At 49.4% G+C, this 24,512-nt stretch overlaps 8 protein-coding genes across 8 annotated transcripts; 4 read left to right on the top strand and 4 right to left on the bottom strand.

Moving 5' to 3' along the window:
- Window positions 1-217: 217 nt before the first annotated feature.
- M438DRAFT_369984 (subtilisin-like protein) lies at window positions 218-2,322 on the top strand (the record flags this gene model as incomplete). The annotated part of the gene is made up of 6 exons (XM_029908145.1): window positions 218-490; window positions 545-853; window positions 912-1,061; window positions 1,115-1,325; window positions 1,368-2,092; window positions 2,145-2,322. The coding sequence occupies 6 exons, from the start codon at window positions 218-220 to the stop codon at window positions 2,190-2,192; spliced, it is 1,716 nt and encodes a 571-aa protein (XP_029754904.1). The 3' UTR covers window positions 2,193-2,322.
- Window positions 2,316-3,494, bottom strand: M438DRAFT_350210 (alpha/beta-hydrolase). Its single transcript, XM_029906580.1, has one exon. The coding sequence runs from the start codon at window positions 3,463-3,465 to the stop codon at window positions 2,425-2,427; it is 1,041 nt and encodes a 346-aa protein (XP_029754903.1). The 5' UTR covers window positions 3,466-3,494; the 3' UTR covers window positions 2,316-2,424.
- A 473-nt stretch (window positions 3,495-3,967) lies between these two features.
- On the bottom strand, window positions 3,968-5,257 carry M438DRAFT_350209 (NUP-domain-containing protein). The gene has a single exon (XM_029906579.1). It carries the CDS (start codon window positions 5,247-5,249, stop codon window positions 4,056-4,058), a length of 1,194 nt encoding a protein of 397 aa, XP_029754902.1. The 5' UTR covers window positions 5,250-5,257; the 3' UTR covers window positions 3,968-4,055.
- A 1,928-nt stretch (window positions 5,258-7,185) lies between these two features.
- M438DRAFT_307438 (putative glucose oxidase) lies at window positions 7,186-9,198 on the top strand. The gene is made up of 2 exons (XM_029902299.1): window positions 7,186-7,573; window positions 7,634-9,198. The coding sequence occupies exons 1-2, from the start codon at window positions 7,228-7,230 to the stop codon at window positions 9,076-9,078; spliced, it is 1,791 nt and encodes a 596-aa protein (XP_029754901.1). The 5' UTR covers window positions 7,186-7,227; the 3' UTR covers window positions 9,079-9,198.
- M438DRAFT_369980 (carboxylic acid transport protein) lies at window positions 9,184-10,928 on the bottom strand (the record flags this gene model as incomplete). The annotated part of the gene is made up of 5 exons (XM_029908144.1): window positions 9,184-9,555; window positions 9,609-9,787; window positions 9,846-9,953; window positions 10,005-10,357; window positions 10,411-10,928. 5 exons carry the CDS (start codon window positions 10,926-10,928, stop codon window positions 9,184-9,186), a joined length of 1,530 nt encoding a protein of 509 aa, XP_029754900.1.
- A 2,267-nt stretch (window positions 10,929-13,195) lies between these two features.
- Window positions 13,196-14,325, bottom strand: M438DRAFT_360250 (uncharacterized protein; the record flags this gene model as incomplete). Its single annotated transcript, XM_029907418.1, has 3 exons — window positions 13,196-13,679; window positions 13,738-13,980; window positions 14,036-14,325. 3 exons carry the CDS (start codon window positions 14,323-14,325, stop codon window positions 13,196-13,198), a joined length of 1,017 nt encoding a protein of 338 aa, XP_029754899.1.
- Window positions 14,326-15,007: 682 nt separating this feature from the next.
- Window positions 15,008-17,692, top strand: M438DRAFT_410012 (asparagine synthase; the record flags this gene model as incomplete). Its single annotated transcript, XM_029910060.1, has 3 exons — window positions 15,008-15,218; window positions 15,287-15,750; window positions 15,801-17,692. 3 exons carry the CDS (start codon window positions 15,008-15,010, stop codon window positions 17,211-17,213), a joined length of 2,088 nt encoding a protein of 695 aa, XP_029754898.1. The 3' UTR covers window positions 17,214-17,692.
- A 17-nt stretch (window positions 17,693-17,709) lies between these two features.
- On the top strand, window positions 17,710-21,491 carry M438DRAFT_350205 (uncharacterized protein). Its single transcript, XM_029906578.1, has one exon. The coding sequence runs from the start codon at window positions 17,990-17,992 to the stop codon at window positions 21,131-21,133; it is 3,144 nt and encodes a 1,047-aa protein (XP_029754897.1). The 5' UTR covers window positions 17,710-17,989; the 3' UTR covers window positions 21,134-21,491.
- Window positions 21,492-24,512: the final 3,021 nt, after the last annotated feature.

Below are 24,512 nucleotides of genomic sequence, written 5' to 3'. Positions count from 1 at the left end.
CGTCATGCGCAAGCGTGCAACTCCAGCGACGACTCGCTCTTGCTGTTCGTCAAGCTTCCTTGTCAACTCTTACTCGAACATCATCACCACCAATTCTTCTTCAAACAGATTATCAGCTTTTGCTTGCATCATCACCAACCCTTACTTGAAGCATCATCTTCCCGCATATCCCTCTTATCCCATCAATTGTGCCATCCTTTGCGTTTACACGCCCATCATGCCTTCGATGCATCTCTTCACGTTCGGTATCCTTGCACTTCTTCTCCCAAATGCCATAGCTGCACCTACATCCAACACGGCAGCATACGCAGTCAAAGAGAGACACGATGCACCACAAGGCTGGACCAAGATAACCTCTCCCGTCGAGTATCAGACCATCAGTCTTCAGATTGCTCTCAAACAGCAAAACTCCGACGCCCTCACAAAGATCGCCCTGGAAGTCTCTGATCCGTCCCATCCCCGCTATGGCCAATACCTCTCTGCCAAGCAAGTTCGTGATCTTGTCGCTCCCTCGAATGCAACCATCGATGCCGTCTTTGGCTAGCTTCTAGGACATGGCATCGATACTGCCGCACTCAGCTCCACCAGAGACTGGATCAACGTCGACTTGCCTGTTCACAAGGTCGAGAGCCTCTTGAACACCACCTACTTCAATTACCGTTACACGGACGGCTCGACATTGGTTCGCACTTCAGAGTGGTCGCTACCCGTCTACCTACATGGATATGTTGACCTGATTCAACCCACCACCTCTTTCTTCCGGACTCCCAAGCCGCTAATCCACCCAACACATGAGCATGTTCCGATGAGACGGCATCAAAGAGAGGACTTGTTGGAGACGATGCCGAACGATGTAAGTCTGCACACATCACACGTCTGTCAAGGGTATCTGACTGATCCGCGTCTCGTAGGCCTCAGGTTCTTCAGCTTGCAACATCGGCAAACTTTGCGACCCTACTGAGACTTCGCTTCGTTGTCTGCGCTGCCTGTACGGAACGATGAACTACACTGCCCAGGTACCCGAGAGAAACATGATCGGCGTCACAAGTTATCATGGCTTAGTATGCATGCCACACACCCTGCATTTCAAGGCGTATGGGCTAACAACTATCAGGCTCAGAGGCGATCCGACATCAGACAATACCTCAAGAAGTTCCGTCCGGAAGCAGTAGAAGTCGCCGATACATTCCCCATTGTCTTCACCGCAGATGTTTTAGATCATTATGAGAATTTGACAGATCCCACAGATCTCGCCGAGGCTGATATGGATGCAGAGTTGGCCATCGGAATCTCTTGGCCAACCTCATTCATGGCATGGTCAACTGGTAGATAGGATGACCCTTGGGCCATCCGAAAGCTAAAGCCAGGCGACGATTTCATTGAGTGGATGGTTTACGTGTTGGCACAAGACAGTTTGCCGCAAGTCATCAGCACTTCTTGGGGGGCCAACGAACACACGTGGCCGCTCGCGACAACGACACGTTTATGTGATGGCTACAAGGAGCTTGGCGTTCGTGGGGTCTCACTTATCTTCGCCAGCGGTGATGCTGGTGTGGCCGGTGTCCGAGACGAGTCTTGCGGTTCCGAATTCCATCCGACATTTCCTGCATCTTGTCCTTGGATCACGGCTGTCGGCGCCACAAAGGGCTTTGAGCCTGAAGTTGCCGTGTCAGCTTATGGTAGTGGTGCTGGCTTTTCCAATCACTTTGCCATGCCAAAGTACCAAGTCGACGCCGTCCACGGGTATCTTGAAGGGATAGGTGATATGCACGCAGGAATGTACAACCGCTCTGGACGGGCCTATCCAGATGTTGCAGCCCAAGGAGCACGGACCACCATCGTGACGAGTGGTATCAAGACATCCAACAGCGGCACGAGCGCATCTGCACCCATCTTTGCAGCTGTGATTGCATTGGTCAACGATGCACGCATCGCAGCTGGCAAACCCGTGCTTGGCTTCTTGAACCCATGGATATATGGTGCAGCTTCTGCAGCTTTTACTGACGTCGAAGATGGTTCTTCAGTCGGTTGCGACACGGATGGTTTCCCAGCTGCCGATGGGTGGGACGCTGTCACCGGCTTCGGTACTCCGGTAAGTGTAAATGTCCCAGCCATCGTCCTGTCGTCTACTGACCGTCTTCCAGAACTTTGACAGACTCATCGAAGCGGCATTCAGTGTGTTCGAGACTTGATGGAGTCGCCAGGAGGAATATCGGTTTAGGGGATAGGACTGTTATCGACAGAACCGGACGACGGCATCATTGACCGCATCGTATTTCTTTGTTGCTCACAATCACAATTGAATTGATATGAATTTCCTGCATGCTTCTGACTTGTACACCGTGTCTACCGCTACTGTGATTGTCTCTCAGAATTTGTATCCCCTTGTGTTACCACTCCCATCCTCACAAGTCGAATATACGCTTACTGGGAAGGCAGACTTGTGCGGAAGAACTCAAACAACCTAGAGAAAGGAATCAAATCCACGCGATCATACAAATCAGCATGACCAGCACCAGGAACCCAAATGATTTCCTTCGGTTCCGCAGCACGCGCATATGCATCAGCGCTGAATTCGCGGGAGTGAGCAATATCGCCAGCAATGAACAACATGGGTCTAGGCGAAATAGTTTCGATGTCGTTAAAGGGGTAGAAGTTCATGAACTTGATATTGCTAGTTGTCGTGCGTGCGGTTGTGATATTAGGAGCTGAACCAGGAGGAGTAACTTCACCACGAGAAGTACGATAGAAATCATAAAACTCTGCATCGACTGCACTGGAGGAACTGGTTAATCGCAAAGGGGTGCCCAGATTATATTCCACTTCCCCTCCTGCAGCTTCTATCCAGCGTTGTCCTGCCGCTTGTGCGATGAGTTCTTTACGCTGTTGCAAGTTTTGGGAATTTTCCAGTCCATCACGGTTGACGGCGCCCATGTCGTACATGCTTGACGTAGCCACTGCGGAAATCCTCGGGTCTATTTTTGCAGCGCTGATGACGAAACTGCCGGATCCGCAGATACCTATTGCGCCTATGCGTCTGCGGTCGACGTAGGATTGGAGACCGAGGTAGTCGACCGCAGCACTGATGGCTTCGGCATACATGTCTGGGTTTACGTTGTTGAGGGGGAGACCTTGACTTCCTCCATAAGAAGGCAAGTCGATGGAGACGGCGATGAACCCCTGTTCGGCCATCTTTGTAGCGTAGAGATTGGCGCTTTGTTCTTTCACTGCGCCCATGGGGTGGCTGACGATGATGGCGGAGTGGTTGGTGCTGCGATCTAAGGTATCTGGGAGGAAGAGGTTGGCTGCGATGGTGGTGTGGTAGATTGTAGGGAAGGAGATTGGCCAGATCGTGACATTGTCGCTGCGGTAGAAGTTGTTGGCGCCATAAGACATGTTTTGCGCGGCGGCTGATTGAAGCAGGACCATACCAAAGGTGGCGATGTTGGTGGTGGTGATCTTCATTGTGGGATTGATGCTGTTGTTGGTTGTTGTCTGAATCTGATTTGATGTGACATGTCGTAGACCATCATGCCTGATCTTATATCTCGTGCTGCTGGCCAATGCATCATGTACAGCCACTTATCATGACGGTGGCCAAGTGTCCAAGATAGTATTGACGCGTGGTTTTGTATCATTCTGGCATGGAATGCTCTTTGCGAAACCTGCTTCCGTCGGCCGATGTTGAAGGTCGAGTCAAAATCTTTCGGCCGAAAATCAGCTTCTTGGCCGTCGTCGGTTGTGAACTTGAGCTTAGCACTGTGCATGAGCCCTCTCATCTCTCTAATCACTCCTTCGACAGGGTGGTATGTGATTATGATCGAAGCCGCCGTCGAGGTGGTCCGAAGTCGCTTATGCGTATACTAGGATGGTGACACATCTTCATCAACAACATTCCGTATATGTGACCATCGATTGAGCCGAACCGCCCTCGCGATATTGACGATGATTCTGAACAATCGGAGTTGTCGTTCTCTTACAACTGGTCTCAACGTAGATTGTATGCATGCTCTCTACTTTCACAATTCTCATCCCTCTCTGTGATCCGCTTACTCTCATGCACCCTGTACAGAACCAGCGACGGCGGTTGAGTTCTGTACAAATGGAGGTGTACCGCCTAAAGTGCCCTTGGCGTCACCAACATAACTGGGGGCTGAGATGCCATCTTCATATACATCTTCCCAATGTTCCAGCACATCCGCCACGATACCTCGAATGACGCTCCATGCATTACGTAGCCCAGGTCCTGTGGCTGCCTCCCCAACATAGTATCTGCTCTGGTAAGCGCTCAACTGAGGTGGAGGACGATCGAAATTTGAAAAGGCCTTGATCATGGCGACACGGGAAAAGTCAAGGAACCCAGCTTCAGCAGCACCTGCGAGTCCTAGTAGCCGTCCTTGGTCATCTTGGTTCGTGTTGCAAGGCTTTGCAGCTCCACTGGTTACAATATTGGCGTACACTTCGACATTGTGACCGGCGACATCGCCGTGCCAGTAGATTTGTGAGGACACAACATCGCAATGTGCCAAGAACGGTGCTTTTCTTGCGGCTTCGAAGAGATACGTCTGCCTTAGGCGCTGCAGATCGCTGTCAACGTCCTCAAACTCCAGATCCGTGGAGATGGCGGCTATACGATCGACAAGGGCGGTGTTCAGCTCGTAAACTTCAGATCCCACCAGACTCGGGTATTCAAAGGGTGAAGCCTGTGCATAGGCATACATGTACTGAGAAGAGAAGTTCGCAGGCAGGTCGGAGCCAAGGAACATGCTGAGCCATTCCAACTGAATACTGTACTGGCTGATTGCCACACCACCAGCAGTACCATACTTTGGATTCACGCCACCCGTCCCTGTGATAATCACATAGGTGGCGGTAAGATCAATCCCGGGTACCAAGGCTAGAGCGGTAATTTGTTGCGCAGATACCAGCTCCTGTCCGCATTCCAGCTTGCATATCTCTCCAGTCTCCGTACAAGCATATAGTGAGGTCAGCAATGGACCTGTACAAGATGTCGTAAAGTTGAGGCCGGATAAGTAGGTGAATTCGAATGTGTTCCCTATGATCAAGACTTTGGGTTTGCTTAACGTGCCGGATGATGTCGTAGCCCCTGTCGTCGATGACGTATAGATACTGCTGTTCGTGATCCATGTTGAGTTCGATCTGTAGGCCCTACCAGGGCCGAAGGAAACAAAGAGAAGTGTCAGGGTCACAAGAGTGTGACCAAAGGCAGTTTTGAATAATCTGGTCATGATTTAGCTGCCGATAGATCTGAGCGGGAACATTTGAGCGCACATTGGTCTTTTATATGCTCCATGTCGCCGATCGAATTCGATGATATGAAAGTGCTACGGCGGACGTCGCCGATGATAAGAACAGAAACTTTGTGAAAGTCACGCCCATTCGAGATGGAAAGCTGTCTTGCTATCGCTCTGCGCGCATGAGTTTGATAACAGCCTAGTAGTCGAAAGCTTCTCGGAGGAATTTTCGGACATACCAACGCTGTGACTGCCGTGTCTCTCGGTCCGTGACAGACTCTGAATGCACAACATTCACCAACTATCTGAGATGACTCAGAAGAAATATGGCGGCCGAGTGGCCCAACTCAGTACCACTCTCTACAGTCAAGAGGTAGTAGTAGCCATCCTTCTTGTAGATATGAGGACCTCTTGGTAAAGCCATTTCCTGTTCCATTCACCATGTCGAACGTTTCGGTGAGGTTTCTAGCCTTCATGTCGATGATCTGTGCCTTGATGGGGTGACCTACGTAGGCGACAACAATACTACGGTCATCATCGGAGAAGATGCCAGGATCAATGATGTACGGTGTCTCGATTGCGAAAGGCATTGACCATGCCGAGTCGTTGGTTGCATCTCTCGAGATAAAGCTGTAAAATGTGGGGGCAAAGGGTCCTCAACGTAGGTCGTGATCAGGTAAAAGGTACTGCTGTAATAGCAAAGAGTTGAAGCGAAAATACCTCCTCCTTCAATGTTGTTATTTGTCAACAGAGTTGGCAGCTGTTCTGGACGGTTAATCACACTGCTTGCCAGTTTCCAGTTGATGAGGTCCTTAGAGGGGTGGATCGGTGCTCCAGGATATGCGAGAAACGATGATGTGGTACAAAAGAAGGTGTTGTCGCGCTCGGCCACGAAGACACAAGAAGGGTCACTATTCCATCCAGGGAGAATTGGATTGGTGTAAGAGACATTCTCGTTGCCGCTTTGTGTGCTTGCGACGAAGGTCACCAAGGGAGTCGAGGCGAAAGATCAAGTGGAAAGATGAAACATGGTTTGTCTTGATACTCAGCAAAGTCGGAAGGCGACATGCCAGACATTTATAGAGTGATGCTCCCGGGAGAGGCGAAATCACTGTGATTAGTCTTGTTTGTGTTCAAGTTCACATCAATACGCGGCATACTCAGTGATCCAGTCGACGATTCCGCATATCAACAGAGAAAGGCAATAAAAGCTCCTCCATGCTACTGTCTTCTCCGAGATACGGGGATGAGTAGGCGGGGTAGCCTAGGGATACGCGCTGCGTACGCTGAGGTGTTGAACAGAGGAAAGCAAACTTACCCATGCTCGCCCGCATTGCACGGGGCGGATGACATGCCTACGAGAAGGAGTTTGCGTGGGGCTGGCAGATCGAACAACTAGACGCAATTCATCACAGTTAATGCACGAAATTGATGCATTCTCAAGATGCGTACGGTGAGGCTCGGGAAAGAGCAAAGTGCGGATCGTGGGCGAAACTTCTTTCCCGATGGCCAAAAGTCACGGTACTGCTTCTCCTCGCAAACCATGAGTTTAGAGTTCTAGCTTCGGTAGTCTCTTGCTCCTTCCCAGCCATCTCAAAGAGACGCGATTTGTGTAAAGATGTCTCCTTCCTAGTTCGCGTACAAGACTCGCTTGTTGCCAAGCCCTGCTCTTGTGAGCTCTTGCTCTAGACCTTGATGTCTCAGGCGCGACACGCGACGATCGCGTTGCAAATTCGCAGGGCACGCTCTCGGTGCAACGTCTATACCCACTTTCATGCATGGAGAAGGGCAACCGACCAATTGAACTCTAACCAAGTATTGGATAAGCAGTGAGCGAACACCGTGCTATCACCGGCTACTTGTATGCCAACACAAGGTGGGGATCATCGGTTCCAGCCTGAACAGATGAGATATAGATCTCGCGTCACTTCCGTAAGCCTTTTCATCATCTCTCATCCCATTGCTCGCCATCATGTTGCATCTCGCGGGCATAGTCTGTGTCGTTTCTGCCCTGCTTCCGCCTGCACAAGCGACAGCCACTCAAGATCTAATTTTTGACTATGTAATCATCGGTGGAGGGACCGCGGGTACTGTACTGGCAAATCGCTTGTCTGAGAACAAGTCTGTCTCTGTGGCATTGATTGAAGCTGGTGGCTCCGCTCTGGAAAATCCTTTGGCCAGGACCATCTATGGGGACTGCCCGGCTTGCAACACTGACTTGGACTGGCAATACACGACTGTTCCGCAGCAGCACCTCAATGGCAGTGTCAAGCCTTATCATGCGGGCAAATGTCTCGGTGGGACGAGCAATCTCAATGGTAACTTCGTCGCGACTTGGCCTTGACAATCTCTTTGGATGTGCTGCTGACATGTATCAGGATGGACATATCTTCGCCCTGCAATGCAAGAATACCAGACATGGGAAGCTGTGGGTAATTCTGGTTGGACATGGCGATCAATCCTCCACTACTTTCGAAAAAGCGAGAACCTACAGATCCCACCTGAAAGTCAACAAGCACAGGGTGCAACATACAATGCTGGGTACCACGGCTTTGACGGACCTTTGGATATCGCATGGCCCCCGCTTCTCAACGTTGGTGCCTTTGGCAAAGCTCTTAACCAAACATGGCAGTCGTTGGGTTTTGAATGGAATCAAGATCCTAATACCGGAACGCTCCCTGGACTGTTCTTGAAGCCCTCCGAGTATAACCTCGATCAAGGAGCTATTCGCGAGGATGGCAACAGAGCATATCTGGCACCCATCGCCAATAGGACGAACTTGAAAGTCTTCACTTATACAACAGCTTTGAAGCTCGAGTTGAAGCAGGACTCATCCTCGAAATCCATGATTGCAACTGGAGTAGACGTTGTCACCGCCTATGGAGAAGAGAAAACTATCAATGCAGCTCGCGAGATCATTCTTTCCCTAGGCACCGTGAGAACTCCAACTCTACTCGAAGCCTCAGGCATAGGCAACTCGAAAATCTTAGCCAATGCTTCAATCCCCGTCAAAGTCGACCTCCCCGGCGTCGGTCTCCATATGCAAGACCAGATCAATTACAACATAGCCTTTAACACCAGCATCACCAACAACTTCACCTACGACCTCACCAACATCCCCACCTACGCTTTCGTCACAGCCCACGACCTCTTCGGCGCCAATACTTCTTCCATCCTTACATCTCTCCGCCACTCCATCCCTTCCTACGCCGCCGAAATCGCAGCAAGAAGCAATGGCGCAACCACTCCCTCCGCAGAACGCGCACGCTTATACGCCAGAGTAGACTTACTCTCCAACCCCTTCGTCCCCATCGGAGAATTAATCCTCCAACCCACTTTCGCAGCATTCTGGCAAACTCTCCCCTTGTCATCCGGAGAAGTACACATCAACGCTACCAACCCTGCTAAACCACTCATAAATCCCAATTGGTTCCAATTCGACTTTGATTTCCAAGTACAAGTCGCACTGGTGAAATTCGCCAGAAAACTGTACGCCACACCTCCGCTGTCTTCTTTTTTGGATCCTGTAGAGACGAATCCTGGGTTTGATGTGTTGCCGGAAAATGCAACAGAGCGGCAATATCGGGGGTTTTTCAACACTTCTGGAGCGGCGGTTTGGCATGGTGTAGGCACTGCTGGTATGATGGATAGGAAATTGGGTGGTGTGGTTGATAAAGAGATGATTGTATACGGAGTGAGTAATTTGAGAGTTGTGGATGCGAGTGCGATTCCATTCGAGGTTAATGGACATCCGACCAGTATTGTCTATGCAATGGCAGAGAAGGCGGCGGATTTGATCAAGGGGAAGTGGAAGGGCGTCTAGGTCCGATGTGGAAAGGCAGGGATAAATGCAAAGATTGTCTACCATTGTTTTGAGGTGACGGAATAACATTGAAGCTATTGGGCAACCACTAATTATAGCAGCTGCTTATCTAGTCTCCGTCTTCTCGATTCTTTCTTCATTGACTTCATGCTTATCCATGCTATCCCTTCCCTCCTCAATATCCTTGGTCTGCATCATATCAACAGCAACAGGGATCTCGAAGCTTCTTCCTCTCTTCTCGGGACCGAAAGCAGTAGTTACAGCGATACCCAGTGCGATAATCGCAGTCGCAATACCCATCACAGGTCCATAAGCCTCTACTCTTTTACCCGTAGCTCCGGTGACAAAGTTTGACTCTGCGATAGCATTGACAATCTGGGCCGAGGGTGAAGAAATCATATTACCCAGTTGATAGGTAATTCCTGGGAACGAGGAGCGGAAGGCTGGAGGTGCCAGTTCGTTCAAATGGATAGGGATCTTTTGGTGCGATTAGCAAAAGCTCTGGAAGGGAAAGAACGTCGGTTGCTTACGACACCCCAAGCGCCTTGGACGAAGAATTGCATCATGAAGCCGGAAGCTGAGAGGGAGCCTTCGCCTTGAGGGAGGATCCAAGCGGGAATGAGACAAGCTGAGATTAGTGCCGCAACGATGATGGCACGCCGGCGGCCGACGAATTGGGAGAGGTAGCCGATGATTGTTCCTCCGACACCTGAAAGGGGGTCATGTTAGCATTTGTGATAAAGAACCGGGACCATCGATGGGCTTACAAGCTCCGGTCTTCATTAGAATAGATGCGCGAGATGCACCGTCATTGTTCAGACCCTTCTGTGTAAGCATAAAAGTGGTGTAGCTATCTTGCGAAGTGTGACTGTAATCTGTAGCAAAGTCAGCATGGGCAAATCAACCAAAGTATTTCAAACACTCACAATTAAACCACGTCATCAGAATGATACAATAAACACACATCTTCCACTGCCGCGCAAGCATAAGTTTGGTCTCCTGCCAAAAGGCCCCAGGAGCTTTCTTATGCCCATTCTTCTTGTTTTCGAGAAATTGCTTGGACTCGGGGAAGCAGCAGCGGATCAGGCCGACACCGATTGAAAGACCGGCCGCGATCCAGAAGACGGTTTTCCAGGTCTCGATGGCGCCGCCTACGCCGAGGTTAGCGCAGGCGGCGAAGACGTAGCCCATGGAGTAGCCTTGTTGTAGGATACCGGACATGAGACCACGTGCGTCGGTAGGACAGTTTTCGAGGGCCATGGCTACTGCATTTCCGTACCTATGATAATGTTAGCCATGGAGATTGTGGTGGTGGAGGTCGAAAAGGCCTACACTCCGCCCATGAAGAGACCGAACAAGCTGCGAACAGCCAAGAACTGATTAAAAGTGGTAGAATAGATGGTGGCAATCTGCAAAAGACCCAGAATAATCATGTTGGCAACCATCGGCCACTTACGACCATACTTGTCACCGGCGAAACCAAACATGGCAGCTCCAACAGATCGCAACAGTAGTGTGAGAGTGATGGCCTCGGAGATGTCAGTTTTGGTGACCTTGTAGTACTTTGACAGCTTGACAGTTTGAATGGACAAGGCATGAAAGTCGAAGGCATCAGCAGTCCAGGCGGCAAGACCGACGATGAAGAAGACCCAGTTCATGGCGGTGAGTTGTGCCATGAGGCTGAAGGGGTTTCTGAGCCTTGGAGGGGTCTGCCACTCAGTTGTCGTTTCGCCGCTTTCATTATAGACAACCACTCTTTGCTTCCATTTGAAAAGGTCGGACCAGGATTGTTTTGCCGTTGGCCAAATGCCCTGAGCGATTGGGTCGGCAAGTTCGTTGAATGTCGACATGCTGACCAAAGTCTTGCGCTGTGATGAGAGAAGAAACAGAAGAGCGGCGACAAAAGGCTCAAATACACGAGCGATGCTTGAGGAGGAATGCTGGAGGATGTTTGGGCACCATGCTCCCCTATTTGTATTCAGCCACTTCCTTCTCGCATCCATATATTGTACCACCTGTCAATTATCCCGCACCTCCAACTCGTTCAGCCAAGGTAACATCCATGAACGACATGATCAAACTGGCAATACCGATATACTCAACCCCGCAGACCTACATCCATTTTGCGGTATGCTTTCATGCGCCATGCACTCGCCAAGCTGCACTTGTGCTACTATTCGTCTTGGCCTGGAGAAACAATGATAAAGATTTGGAGGCCCCATGGGGATAACCTGTGTGATCTGCAAGTATCATCGCGTGTGAAGGATCAAGATGGCAACGGTCAGCGATTAGCACGATCATCCTTGCCGTCCCTATACCAAGTATTGGTCGAATGTTAGAGCTGAGGATCCTTCGTCGCATCTGCCAATTACTTGGCACACGAGATGGCTTTCTGGCAACGGCTGTCTTGACAGTCTTGTGCGAGAGTTGGACAAAGCAAGACTTTGCTTGTTCGATGCGAAACTCCTTGTCTTCGTGCTTGTCTCTTTGAGGCTTAAAGGTATGCCTTGAAGCCGGGCATTTCACTCAGATCCTCACTGTGATGGTCCTGTGGCGGTTTCGTGTCGCCAAGTGATGTTGCATCTTAGATTTCATCAACCAGTCTTGCAGTCACTTGTCTGTGGATCTTCCCATCAATGTTCTGTGGGGTCATGGTATCCTCTACCGGAGCGACCTTGCAGAAGCGATACCGAGGCCGGCAAGAAGACCGAGAGTGAGAACAAGAGAAATTATCGGGGAAACAGGTGATCCTTTCGAGGCCAAGAGACATTGGCGAAAAGAAACCGTTTCCGCTCAATGTATGACATCGAATCTCCCGCGATGTCTAGGAAGGACAAGGCTCAATGACAGTGTTTGGCGGGACCGGGTAAGAAGAACGCGGCTTCCACAGACGTGTTAAACTGCTGTCGTCAGCGGCCAGTATATGCCGGACCAAGAATTTTTAGTGCTAGAGGCCAGGGTGATATCATTTACAAGCACTCCAGATACAATCAATGATCTTATCCGGCTACTGCAGAGCATTTGACGACATAAACCACTTGTGGTGATGCTTTGTGAATCAAATGATACCTTGGATGAGAGCCATGCCGTCGATTGTTGCGCTGAGCCGCTGAGACAGATTTCTGATATCCGAGGTGACCTTTTCTGCAAGATGCACCAAGCAACAACGACCCGTCAACAGTTTCCACGGAGTCTTCAGAGCAGAATGGGAAAGTAACAGCGACCCTTCTCGAGCTCCAATAAGTTCAAATGAAAGCATAAGACTACATTGGATTTCTATGACCATCGATAGCTCTATGGTAGTTATTTGAGGTCGATGATGAAATCAACAAAACGTGAGTATGGGGACACCCCCTCAGTGAGAATGACTGGTGAAGTCAAGCTTTGTTACGACCACAAGATATAAACTCCATCCAGTCATCAAATGATCGCTTCGGTGCAGCGTTTGCATCCGACTCCGACTGCTCTGGAACATCAAAGAGAGGCCAGTCTTTGTAGTTCAAGCACACCCAATGATTCAAAACCTCTGGAACCTTCCTCCACTGCTCTGGCATGGAAGTATCTCCAGCATTGCAAAGAGTTGATTCATATAGACCGTAAAATCCATCGCCGAAAGAAGGTATTGAATGCATGGGAATGGTTCTGGAAGATTTGACAAGTTCTTCAGTGGAGTAAGCATACCAGTACAATTTCAGACTTTCCGCGAGCTCGTGTAGAGGTTGAGGAGGCGAGTCAGAGAGCTAAGGAATCAGTGGCAGTTAACAAAGAGACTTGGAGTTATACAACCATGACGACTCGATGACTCTAAAATCTCATTTAGTGGTAGTCGCGAAGTTAGCCCTGCTTTGATGAGATGCGTGCCGCGAGTCATGACCATCTTCGAGAAGCGAGGGTAGAGTCCTTTCACAACTACTATGGAAACGGATCAGATCTGAGAAAGTACGTACTTTGGCTGTGACATGTGTATCATTTCTTATGATTGATCGAAACAATCAAGAGGAGGGAGGCTAAAATACAAGGAAATAGGTATGAATGGTGCAATCCAGATAATACAGAAGAACAACGGAGACAAGATGCTCGGTTGTTATCAGAACGTTGGTGAATCAGAGGGAGTGGTTTACTTTCTTCTGTTCTGCTGCATGGCCAGAATCTGGACCATACGGACGAAGATGTTGATGAAGTCAAGCTCAAGCGAGATGGCCTCGTTGACGGGGTCGCGCTTGATCAGACCGCGCTCGCTGAGACGGGCGTGGTGGAGGACCTTCTGAACGTCGTAGAGGGTAAAGCCACCAAAGACGACGAGACCACCGTAGAGCCAAAGGTTCTCGGTGAACATGAGAGCGCGAGTGGCGGTGGCGGGGAGAACGAGAGGAGCAAGACCAGACAGAGCGACAACAGCGACACCAGCGAGGAGAGGGCCACCGATGTATAGGTATTTCTCTTGCTTGGCAGTGGCACCAACAAAGGCGATGCTGCCCATCAGACCAACAGTGTAGAGACCGGCGCGAGCGAGAATGGCGGGGTTGTAGAACATGAGGGGAGACAAAAGGGCGGCCTGGGTCAGGTTGAAGGCGGTCCAGAGGGCGTACTTGGCGACGTAGCTGAGACGGGTGTTAGTCTTTGGCGCGGGTCGTGTATAGCGGATCCGGAGCAACTCACTTCTCAGGAGGGCACATGCGGGTACCCATCATAGTACCGATGGAGCCAACAAGACCAATACCGAGAATCAACCAAGGGTTAGCGGCCATGAGACGGTAACTCCATCCGTTGCTGTGAAGGGCGCGAGCGGCGATACCGATGATTCCGATACCAAGACCAGTGTGCAAGAAAGTGTCGTTCAGGTAGGAGCGTTCGAACGGAGGCATGCCGCCATCATCTCTGGTCTCGCGGTTGAAGACGAGGCTGTGATTGTTGTTAGTACCAGTGGCGCATTCCAAGCCCGTTCATGACTACTCACTTGATGGCGAGCAGAGTACCACCGAAGATGGCACCGCCATAGAGAAGGCGCTGAGTGAGGTTTCCAGAGGCGGCAGGGTTGGGGAACGCCGCGGGTTGCTGATAGTTGCGACGGAAGCTGGATTGAAAGGCGTTTCGGAAAGTTGCTCGTGATGAGGCGAACTTGTTGCTGAAGTTGGAGGGTGCCTTAGAGACGGGTCCCTGGTGGAAGGCGCGGAAGGCGGTAGATGTGATGGGTGTCTGCTTGAGCGCAGATGTCACGGCGAACGGTCGGCGCATGAGGAACGCCATTGTGCTGGATGTGTGTGGGCGGTTGTTTGGATGAGGCGGGCGTCAAAGAAGCAGCAAAAGCTTCAGTTCAAAGGTCGCCGCCGCCTTTATGAGCCTCAAAGTGCCACCTCCACACGCCCTCGGCATGACGAAATCCCGGTCGCTGCCACCGACCTCCGATCGCCAGTCAACAACCGACATTACCCGGAACCTTCCAGACTCCTCCATCCTGCTTCCTGGTGCTTGATCAAGACAAACATGCGGGCTGCTTGTTTCTTGCATCAAGCGTCTCACCGTCTGCCCGAGTACAGAGAGCTAGTGTCACGTTCCTTGCAGTCTTCACAAGCACCACTTCTCGCAGTACTCAGCACCTCACGACTGGCCAGGAGTCTTGCGATAGCAGCCCGCTGCTGAAACAGTCCCCTCGGCTTTCCTCCGTTTGGCAATTGCGATAACGGTAGGTTCGCTCCGTCCCAAACGTCAGCGTCACCCGCCTGCCAGTTGCATCACGATTCGTTGTTGCCCATCCTGGCTCGTTTTGCAGCACCTCGAACCTTTGATCCATGTCTCTGCCCACCCCTCTCTGATCTTTCCTGTTCCTATTCCCTCGTTCCTGCATCCTCGTCTACCCGTTTCATCTGTTCACCAACCTACTGCACCCTGGGTGATATTCTTTGATCGTCATCTACATTATTTGGTCATCATGTGTGGCATATCCTGCATCCTTGCCCTGCAGCATTCCCATCACAAGCTTCCTGAACTTGCACAAGTCAAGAAGGCTATACCCGGCGTTCAAACAAACGGCGACGCAGATCACACAAAGCTCGCCGCCGAACTTGATGCTTCTCTTGACCAGATCAAACACCGCGGACCCGACTCTCGCGGCCAGTGGATCAGCAATGACAAGCGCGTTGGTCCTCTGATTACATGAACCCTGTCTATACCCCTGCCCAACTTCCTACTAATACCTCTAGTTCCGCAGCCTTTGGTCATGTCCGTCTAGCCATCAATGACCTGTCTCCCGATGGTATTCAGCCGTTCCATGACAATGACCGCACCGTACATGCAGTCGTCAATGGCGAGTTCTACGACTACGATAATATCCGCAAAGACCTCGAGACCAAGACCGACTATAAGTTCCGCGGTCGCTCGGATTCTGAGCTCGCCATTGCCCTCTACAAGTATTACGGCCTGAACTTCCTCCATCACCTGAGAGGAGAATTTGCTTGTGTCATATTTGACGAGTCACAGCAGCTCCTCATTGCTGCTAGAGATCGCTACGGTATCAAGCCGCTGTTCTGGACCATCCAGGAGGGACGACTTCTGATCGCTGCCGAGATCAAGGCTTTCCTGCCTCTGGGTTGGAAGCCTGAGTGGGACGTCAAGAGTCTGCTCGATGCTGGCTGGAATCACGACGAGAGGACTCTCTTCAAGGGCATTGCCAAGGTATGTTGGATCGTGGGAATGCGAAGAGCACCGTATTGACACGCAAGCAGGTCCGCCCTGGACATTACCTTACATGCCAGTCCTTCGATCACATTGAACAACGCCCGTATTGGGACATCAGCTATCCAGACAAGCATGCCGTCGATGCTCGCACCCCCGAAGACATGATCCAGGGCGTCCGCGAACGCATGCTCGACGCAATCAAGATCCGACTTCGCGCCGATGTGCCCGTCGGCATCTACCTCAGTGGTGGCATCGATTCTTCAGTCATCGCTGGCATGGTCACACATCTGGTCAAAGAGCAGGGAATATCAATGGGCAGCGCCAATGCTACAGACCGCGTCTCGTGCTTCAGTATCGCATTCGACGAAGAGTCTGGCTTTGATGAATCTGCCATCGCCAATCGTACAGCCGAATGGCTCGGTGTCCGCTACATCAAGAAGCACATGAACGAGGAAGAGCTGGCAAAGCGTTTCGAGGATGCTACCTGGCATTGCGAACATCACAATCCCGACTTCAACTTTGTTGGCAAGTATGCGCTTTCAGAGGTGCCACAAGAATTAGGCTTCAAGGTCGTCTTGACTGGTGAGGGCGCTGATGAAAACTTTGCTGGCTACCCTCTGTATTTGCCGGATTACCTCCGTGAGCATGACTTCAGTTGGGACAAACACAACACCTTGCCCGAGAGCGAACGCGAAAACCAGCTCGACCTCGCAGAAAAAGCAGCTGTGGACTACTACACTTCTGTTGGTGCAGATGTTTCGAATCGAGGTCCGTCTGTTGCTCGCCGCATGCTCAACGACATTACTACTGTCAGCAGTATGGCGGCTTTCCAGCTTGACATCTTTGCGCCTTGGGCAGCTTGCTACGGCAAATGCGACCCTCAAGTCACAATCGCCAACAATGCAGATGGTCGCGTTCGTAATCTGATCACAGACTCCTGGCATCCTCTCCACTCAGCGCAATATGTCTGGTCAAAAGGACATCTAGCCAACATCTTCCTGACATGTCTAGGAGATCGCACAGAGATGGCGCACAGCATTGAAGCACGTACTCCTTTCCTTGATCATAAGCTGACAGAGTACGTCAATCATCTGCCGCCATCAGCCAAGCTGCGCTGGGAGCCTGAAGCAAAGACCTTCACAGAGAAGTGGGTACTTCGAGAAGCCTCCAAACCCTTCATCACCAAGGAATTGTATGAACGCAAGAAGCACCCCTACTCTGCACCGACAACCTGGCCCGAGGGGGGTCCACTGAACAAGCTCCTGGATAAGCTTATCAGTGAAGAGAACATCAAGCAGCTGGGCTTTGTTGACTGGGAGAGATGCAAGGGACTGACAGCCAAGGCGTTTGGTAAGAATGGCGATCCCATGGCTATGAGATATGCCATCGTCGTGGCGGAGTGGGTCATTCTGGGACAGCGATTCGGTGTCGCGACGGCCAAAAAGCCAGAGGGATGGTGATGTGAGCGCTGTCTCAGAAGCTTGATTGTGGGACTCAAGACGCCTAGCAGTAGTTAATGCATGCAGACGCTTATCCTATCTCTCGATGCAGTACATCAACAGTGACGTCTGCTGCTTATACATGGACGTGCATGTCATTTCCACAAGACCGGTCGCAGCGAACAAGTCCATTCCTTCTAGAAAGCATGAGGGACGGCTAGAGGTGAGATGGGTGTTTCAGGTGGTGCATGCGGAGTGTGACATTGCGGAGTTCGGCGAGGCAAGGCTGAGATTGAGACACCATCATCTCTGAGACGAGCATGCTGGTAGACTTGACTGAATCGTGTCGAAGAAGCAATGGAAAGCAGAGAAGCCCGACTTCGCGTGCTCGACAAGTGGTAGAGTATATGATGGAGCAGAGAAGGATGCACGGCCGGGAATACCGATCAACGATTAGGGCAGGGATCGACAACGGCGATGATTCGTCTCGGCAGACGGGGCGTGCCGGCGGCGGGTGCGGAGTTCTGGGCATGACATGGGCGATTAGACTCTCGGCCATGTTTCTCCTTTATTGCTGGCAAGTGTTTCCGATGATTTGAACATTCCCTCTCCGCTGCTGTCGTATTCCGTGCAGCTTAGCGTGCATATTGTTGACAAGTCGGTTTATTGGATCTTGGATAATTCGGTCGATCGAGTGGCTGCATCTGCTGAAGGCTGGCAGGAGAAAGAAACATCTCTCTTCTTGCTCTCTACCATGACAAGCTGAGACAAGACAGCATTTACGACATGTGCAGAGAATGGCCTACAACGATGCATACTCTTATGATGCCGATAGTATACGACCCGACGACAGCATTAGCCGCCGAGGAGACAATGCCAGCGTCAGAAGCTCCGGCATGATCTCTCCAGCTCCTGATTGCGACGACGACCCAGCAGACTCTCACGTTTCGCATTCGACCTTCAAGAATGATCCGCCAACGACTCCTCCGTCAAGACACACCTCAGTCCGCTCCTCGCAACCTCAGACTCCTACGACATTCGTGCCCAGTAAGAAGGAAAGAGTACGGTATAGCTGGCAGTCCATTCACGAGGATGAGCCTAACAAGCCCCGGATACACGTTGTCAAGATTGTCTCAAATACAGCCACAGCATCGGCTGCCTCTCCCCAGGGTGAAGCCTTGGCCTTTTCGCTGTCCCCTGCTGGAAAAAGAATTGCTGCTTACAATTCGGCCAGACTGTTCGTCTTCCAGACTGCTGCTTTGCCTGTGAACGTGTCGCATGAATATGCCTTGCGTAGGCGTCCTTTGGCTGTCGAGATTTGCGACGAGGCGAATGTGCTTGCTGTGCTGGTCGACGAGCATACTGTCAATGTCTATGACTTGTCGCACAACAATGCCCGTCGTGTGAGGACTGTCAGGACAGACTTGCCGACTTCTACCATCGCTTTGTCTTCTACCGGTGGTCTTCTCGCTGCTGCATACGAAGGTGGAGTCGAGATCTTTTCGTTGGCTCCAAACGCTCTCATCACCGACCGTCGTGCTGTGAGGGCCCCAAAAATGGACAAGCTGGTCTTTTCCCAAGATGATTCGACCTTACTCGGAACAACGACTCGCATCTTCACTTCATCTACGCTGGTTGTCTCGGTACCAATCTTTCCTTCGACTTCTTCTGGTGAACCTTCCCATCAAGAGCTTCAGGAAGCTTGGTGTACTGGAATGTTAGAACCGCAGAATATTAAAAATAGTAGTCATGCCACCTTTATGCGTGAAGATGGATCCATGGCTAACGATACACTGTTTGCTTGGAACGGACTCGAGGACACCTTTGGGTTGCTGCATACCCAAGACATGCTTTACAGTCAGGTCGACTTTCCTGTTGCAATCTCTCCTCCGCTATCGACATGTGGAGGACTAGGCGCCGCAATACATCACTGTCCTTCCATTGATGAACATGGAAAAATTGTGGCCATGATTGTGAATGACCGCACAGTCCGTCTCTACATAGTACCCAACGATGCCGAGGACGGCACGACAAAAGTCGAAGCACACAGCATCGACCATGAACTAGACGAAGAGTATGGGTGCCCTTTTACGGACCTTCGCTGGGTCCATTCACGTCTAAACTTGCCAGCTTCTGCCCACTCACCTCATCAGATCAGAGGAAGATTGGTTGTGACCAGTCCAGGTTCCCTTCTTGATGCCGACCAAGCAGAGTTGAGCGTACAAGATGTCGAAGGTGGTCGAATCATTCTTTTCGATTTTGACCCACAATTCGCTGGCCAACCTGGGCAGACATTTGTTCTCCATGTCGGCAAAGCTCCGCCTGTGACGCTTGAGGAGGAGAAAATGGATGTTGCTGATGAGATTGCATTGGTGCGAAGGCGGACAGTGACTTCAACCCGAAGCAATACGCTTGGAAAGAAGACGCCTTCACTCGGAAGAGCCGCAACGACCGTGTCAAGGCGCCAAGAGAGCTCTCCATATCGGAACGGCAGTCCAGCTGGGTCGATGCAGCGAATGGCAGTACATACGTCGCCGTGGAGAAACCGACGAGTAAACTCGTCCGTCATATCACTGTCGGCTGATGCTACTCGATCTCTACCTGACTTGCTTGAATCAAGCGAGTTGGCCGCTGAGTCGCTTGAGCAACCATACACGCAAGGTGCGCCTCGATCATACATGTCGATCGAACGTGCAACCACAGCCGCCAATGCACATCGATTTCAAACCCTCGAGGAGCAAGAAGCGGAAGCTGATCATCCTGGAGATCTCCCGCTACCTGCATATACCGAGCTTCCGAATCAACCGCTACCTGGAAAATACCGTGCTCTTGCAGGACTGGATATACCAAGCCATGGACGCTTCGTGCAGCAGACCAGTACCCCTCCTTCTGCGATTGCTACAGCGCCACCGACTTTTCACGATCATCGATTCCCATCGCCAGCCTCAACTTTGTCTCCACCTGCAGTTCCTCTCCACATGAGCTCTTACCACCAGAACATCAGTCCAATCAGCTCTCTCGCACAATCTGCCACAAGGAGTGATTATAACCCTAGTCCACTTACTGCGCGATCTGGAACACTTAGGACATTACGTACTCAATCGTCTTGGGAGACGGTCAATACAAACGCGCTATCAACACCGCATGTCCCCTCAACACTTCGCTCTCAACCTAGCTGGGAAAGTGGCGGAACGTTGAGTTTCTTCTCACCAGAGATGTCGCAAGGAAATCGAACGGTGCCTACAAGTCCCGAACACATGCGGGCTCCACAGATGATGCAAGGACTAGGTCTACAAGACTTCCGACACTCACTTTTAATTCCTCAAGAACGATTTGTCGAAGATCGACCTCGCACAACAGCATCTGACCCGCAAGCCCATGATGAACCTACGAATCATATCCAACATCGTCCTCCGCATGTAAACGCCATGCAAGCAGTGAACTATGCAGCAGCAAACAACCTAATGCCTACAAGCACCAATACTTCCGAGCGAACTTCTACTGGAGCAGTATCAGCAATCAGTGCTTCCTCCAGCACGGGCACTATACCGCCACGTCCCGCTACCTCTGCAGGTAATGTGGGATATCAAGTAACAGCCTGGTTTCCACCCGCCGCTCCCACCCCCGTCGATGACCGCCCTTCCCTCGCCCATCGCTCCAAATCCGCCATCGACCCTTCTTCCCGTCCCGTGTCCAACACTCGCGCCCTTCACACCTCACATTCCACCAGGACAGGTAGAGGAAGCAGCACCAACGGAGAAGACGACTCGCCGAATCTAAGACGCAGTAAGAGCGTGGGAACGGGGAGGAAAGCATGGTTTGCTAAGAAAAAGCAATTGGAAGATAGGATTGGAGGGGAGGTCCTTCCGACGATTGGAAGAGGTGTTAGAGAGGATCTTTTGCATCATCAGGAGCAGGGGAAGAGGTGTGTTGTCATGTGATTTGGTTATCTTGTTGATGAATTCTTTGGGTAGAGGAGTTTCTTGTAGTAGAGGATGAGGAGTTTATGCATTAGTTGGCGTTGAGCGTTTGCTTTTGGTCCATAACTATACCACAACGTACTCGCAGACTCTCGGGGTCTCGCAAAACACATGTTGCACGCTAGAGCGAATGTTGCGAAATCCGAAGTCCCGAGGCGTCCGAGCTGCCGAACATTGGTCATGACCTCCAACCGAACCCTTTTAATGACCGTCGTGTACTGATTGAAGTCTCGCTGTAGGATCGAGGATCAACATGAGAAATGCAATTGACTTGCGAGTACATGAGCCTTGTGATCGCAGTCCTTATCGAAGGTCTCACGGACAATGCTGGTTGAGAGGATTTGAACAATCACATCCCAAGCAAACTCAAGTCTCTTCTGCAGGCTTTCTTCGGAAATCGAATCGTGGAGATAGAGACTGATGACCATAAGCTATGGCTCGAGATAGCTGCTCAACTCTCGAAAGCTCAAGGATGCGAGATCAGAGCTGGGACTGGATGGATATCCAAATGGATATCCAATGGATATGACATTGGATATAGGTTAGATATGGATATAGGTCTGTATCCAATCCAGTCCATATCTAGCCTCATATCCATTGGATATCCAGTCTAAGAGCTTGGCATTACCGCATTAGGTATAGTTGCCGACCGTATTAGGAATAGTGTCGTCAATCTCTGCTTAACTAGCTTCTTAACCTTTTAACCTCTGCGTCCCTATACCACTTCTACCATACTACATCTATTAATATCCATTAACATAACCTCCTAAACAACGCTTAATTCATCCTTTTTAATGCGAAGTTCATCGCCGCCCCTTTCTACTACCCCCTTAACGTCCTAACGAGGTATTACGCCGTCTTAATAACGAACTAATGACTTCTAAAGTATAGCTGTTAAAGATCCACTTAAACTAATACCCCTACCTTCATACTATAACTCTCTTAACTTCGATAATGTTTACGAGGACTACGGCCCTTATACTTCTAGAAAAGGTGGTGTTAATAGCTAGATTTAGCTCTATAGTTGGCGCGTTATAGAAAGGTTCCCTATACCTAGAAGCTTAAGCTTAAGCTTAATAGGCCTAAAACGACATAAGAAGTACTATTAGCTATGTTTAAAGTGTTATGCTCGCATCGGCAAGCGCTTTAAACCTATCTAAGCAAANACTTAAAAGAGGTGTTAAACAGCAAGGACCAATTTAAGCTCTTATAGAAGAAATTGCTAAGAAATGGGATGTTCTTAAGGCCTAGTAGCATCGCAATAATCCTAGTAAGGTAATGCCTTAATTAAAACTTAAGGAACGACCCTTAGTACTTAATGACTAGTTGCACCCCTTAGACTAGGCTATCTTAAAGGAATACTAGGATATCCTTTAACCTCTTAATAAGGTAACAACAATCCTTTAAGGCTATAGCAAAGGTGGAGCTTAGGGCTTAATCTAGTAGACTATCCCTATAATGGAAGGTCTTCTTAAGCACTTTAAAGATCTTAAGGAAAAGTTTGTTGTTGCACCTTTAAATCCTGTTAGTGCCTATTAACTACTAGTTAAACCTGCCTCCTTAACAGCAACATCTAAGATGCTACCTCTAGCTATGCCTTTAAGAAGGGGTTAACGAGCTACCCGCAATAGGGGAGCTAATTCTCGACCATTACTAACACCCCCTACTCTATAAGTTTAAGAACTATCTTAACAAAACCTCGAAGCCCTATCTTAATAGCTAGTTGTCTCTTAACTGCTATAGTCTTAAGCTGCTACTAAAGCACATACTTAAGCTTTAAGTAGCTAGCTAGACTACTATGCAACTCTCTATGTTTAGATTAACTAAGGTTAGTTAAAGCTTAACAAATATTATGAGTTAACGGACCATTTAACTGCATATGTTGTAAGCCTTGTTCTATATCCTGCATTTACTTAGGAATATATTAAGAGTCTCTAGGCACATAAGCCTGTTTAGCTTCAACACTCTAAGTTTAAGATGTTAAAGCTCTAGGGAGAGTATAAGGACATGCTAGTAACCTTAAATCATTCTTTAAGTTCTTCATTAACAAACCGCCGGCATAAGTCTAAGCTTTTTAGCCTTAGGCATCTTATTAAAAATTAAGCTAAAAGTTGAAATAAGTCGTGCAACGGGTGCATAAAATACTCTAGCTAGCGTAGGGAAGTAATCCTAGAGCCTATAGAATTAACCGAAGGTAGAGACGCGACCTTTGCTAGTGAAAGCGTGCTAATAGTATATAGCGTAGTAATTAATTAAAGAGAAGAAGAGTATCTACGGGCGTAATCTATTAAGAGCATCCTGCTCTACTAAGGCGTTAGGATGCTAAGCTAACCTTGTTATCCCCTCACTTATTGTAGCCTATTATAGACCTATCTATAACAGAACCTTACCGTATTGTAATAGAGTTGTAACTCCTCTAAGTGTGCTAGGACTGCACTATTTTCAACTCTCCTACTTAGGACTATACACACATTACTATATGCCTAGTAAACTAACAAACCTCTTAAATGGAGACTTATTTAATGGCTTTATAAGGCCATTAGCAACTATGTTAGTTGTTCCTACAAACTTAACCTTAAGCCTATTCTTCTTAAGGAGATCCCTCTAGTAATGGTAGGCTACATTAATGTGTTTTGACCTATTAGAGATTTGTGCATCTCTAACCAAACTAAGGGCAGCTTAATTGTCTCCTCTAATAAGAATAGGGGAAGTAATTATATACTTCATTTTCTGTTTAAGTGTTAGCTAGAATGCGCTTTCTCCTATAAGATAGGCAGAGCCTATATCTCTTAGAGTAAGTGCAATCCATTGTAACTATTTTGCTACTACACATATAGCCATGTATTTAGCATCCATTGTAGAAGTAGCTATAGATTTCTGCTTCTTGCTCATCTAACTAATAGGACTATCTACAACTATGAATACATTCCTAAGAATTGATAACCTATTAGATCTTATAGAAGCAAAGTTAGAGTTAGAGTACCCTACTAGTCTAGGCCGGTTCATTCCTTTAAATATAAGTCCTTAATCTTGTGTTAATCTTAAGTACTTAAGGATATGCCTTGTAGTAGACATATAGAATTTAGCCGGATCTCCTAGGTACTAGCTTAGTCTCCTAAGAGCGAAAGAAATGTTAGGTCTTATTAAAATAGCAAGATACATAAGCTTCCTAATTAATGTCTAATATCCCTTTTAATCGGTTCTTAGATTAGCCTGTTCTGCTAGCCTAATAGAATTATATCCATTCATTAGGGTGCTTGTCTTTCTTGTCTTGTCCTATTGCATACTATACATAGAGAGGATATCTCTAATGTAGTGTGCTTAATCCAATTTAACAATT

Source organism: Aureobasidium pullulans, assembly GCF_000721785.1.
Source record: "Aureobasidium pullulans EXF-150 unplaced genomic scaffold scaffold_42, whole genome shotgun sequence".
Lineage (NCBI taxonomy): Eukaryota > Fungi > Ascomycota > Dothideomycetes > Dothideales > Saccotheciaceae > Aureobasidium > Aureobasidium pullulans.
This window is presented reverse-complemented; position numbering and strand designations above follow the sequence as displayed.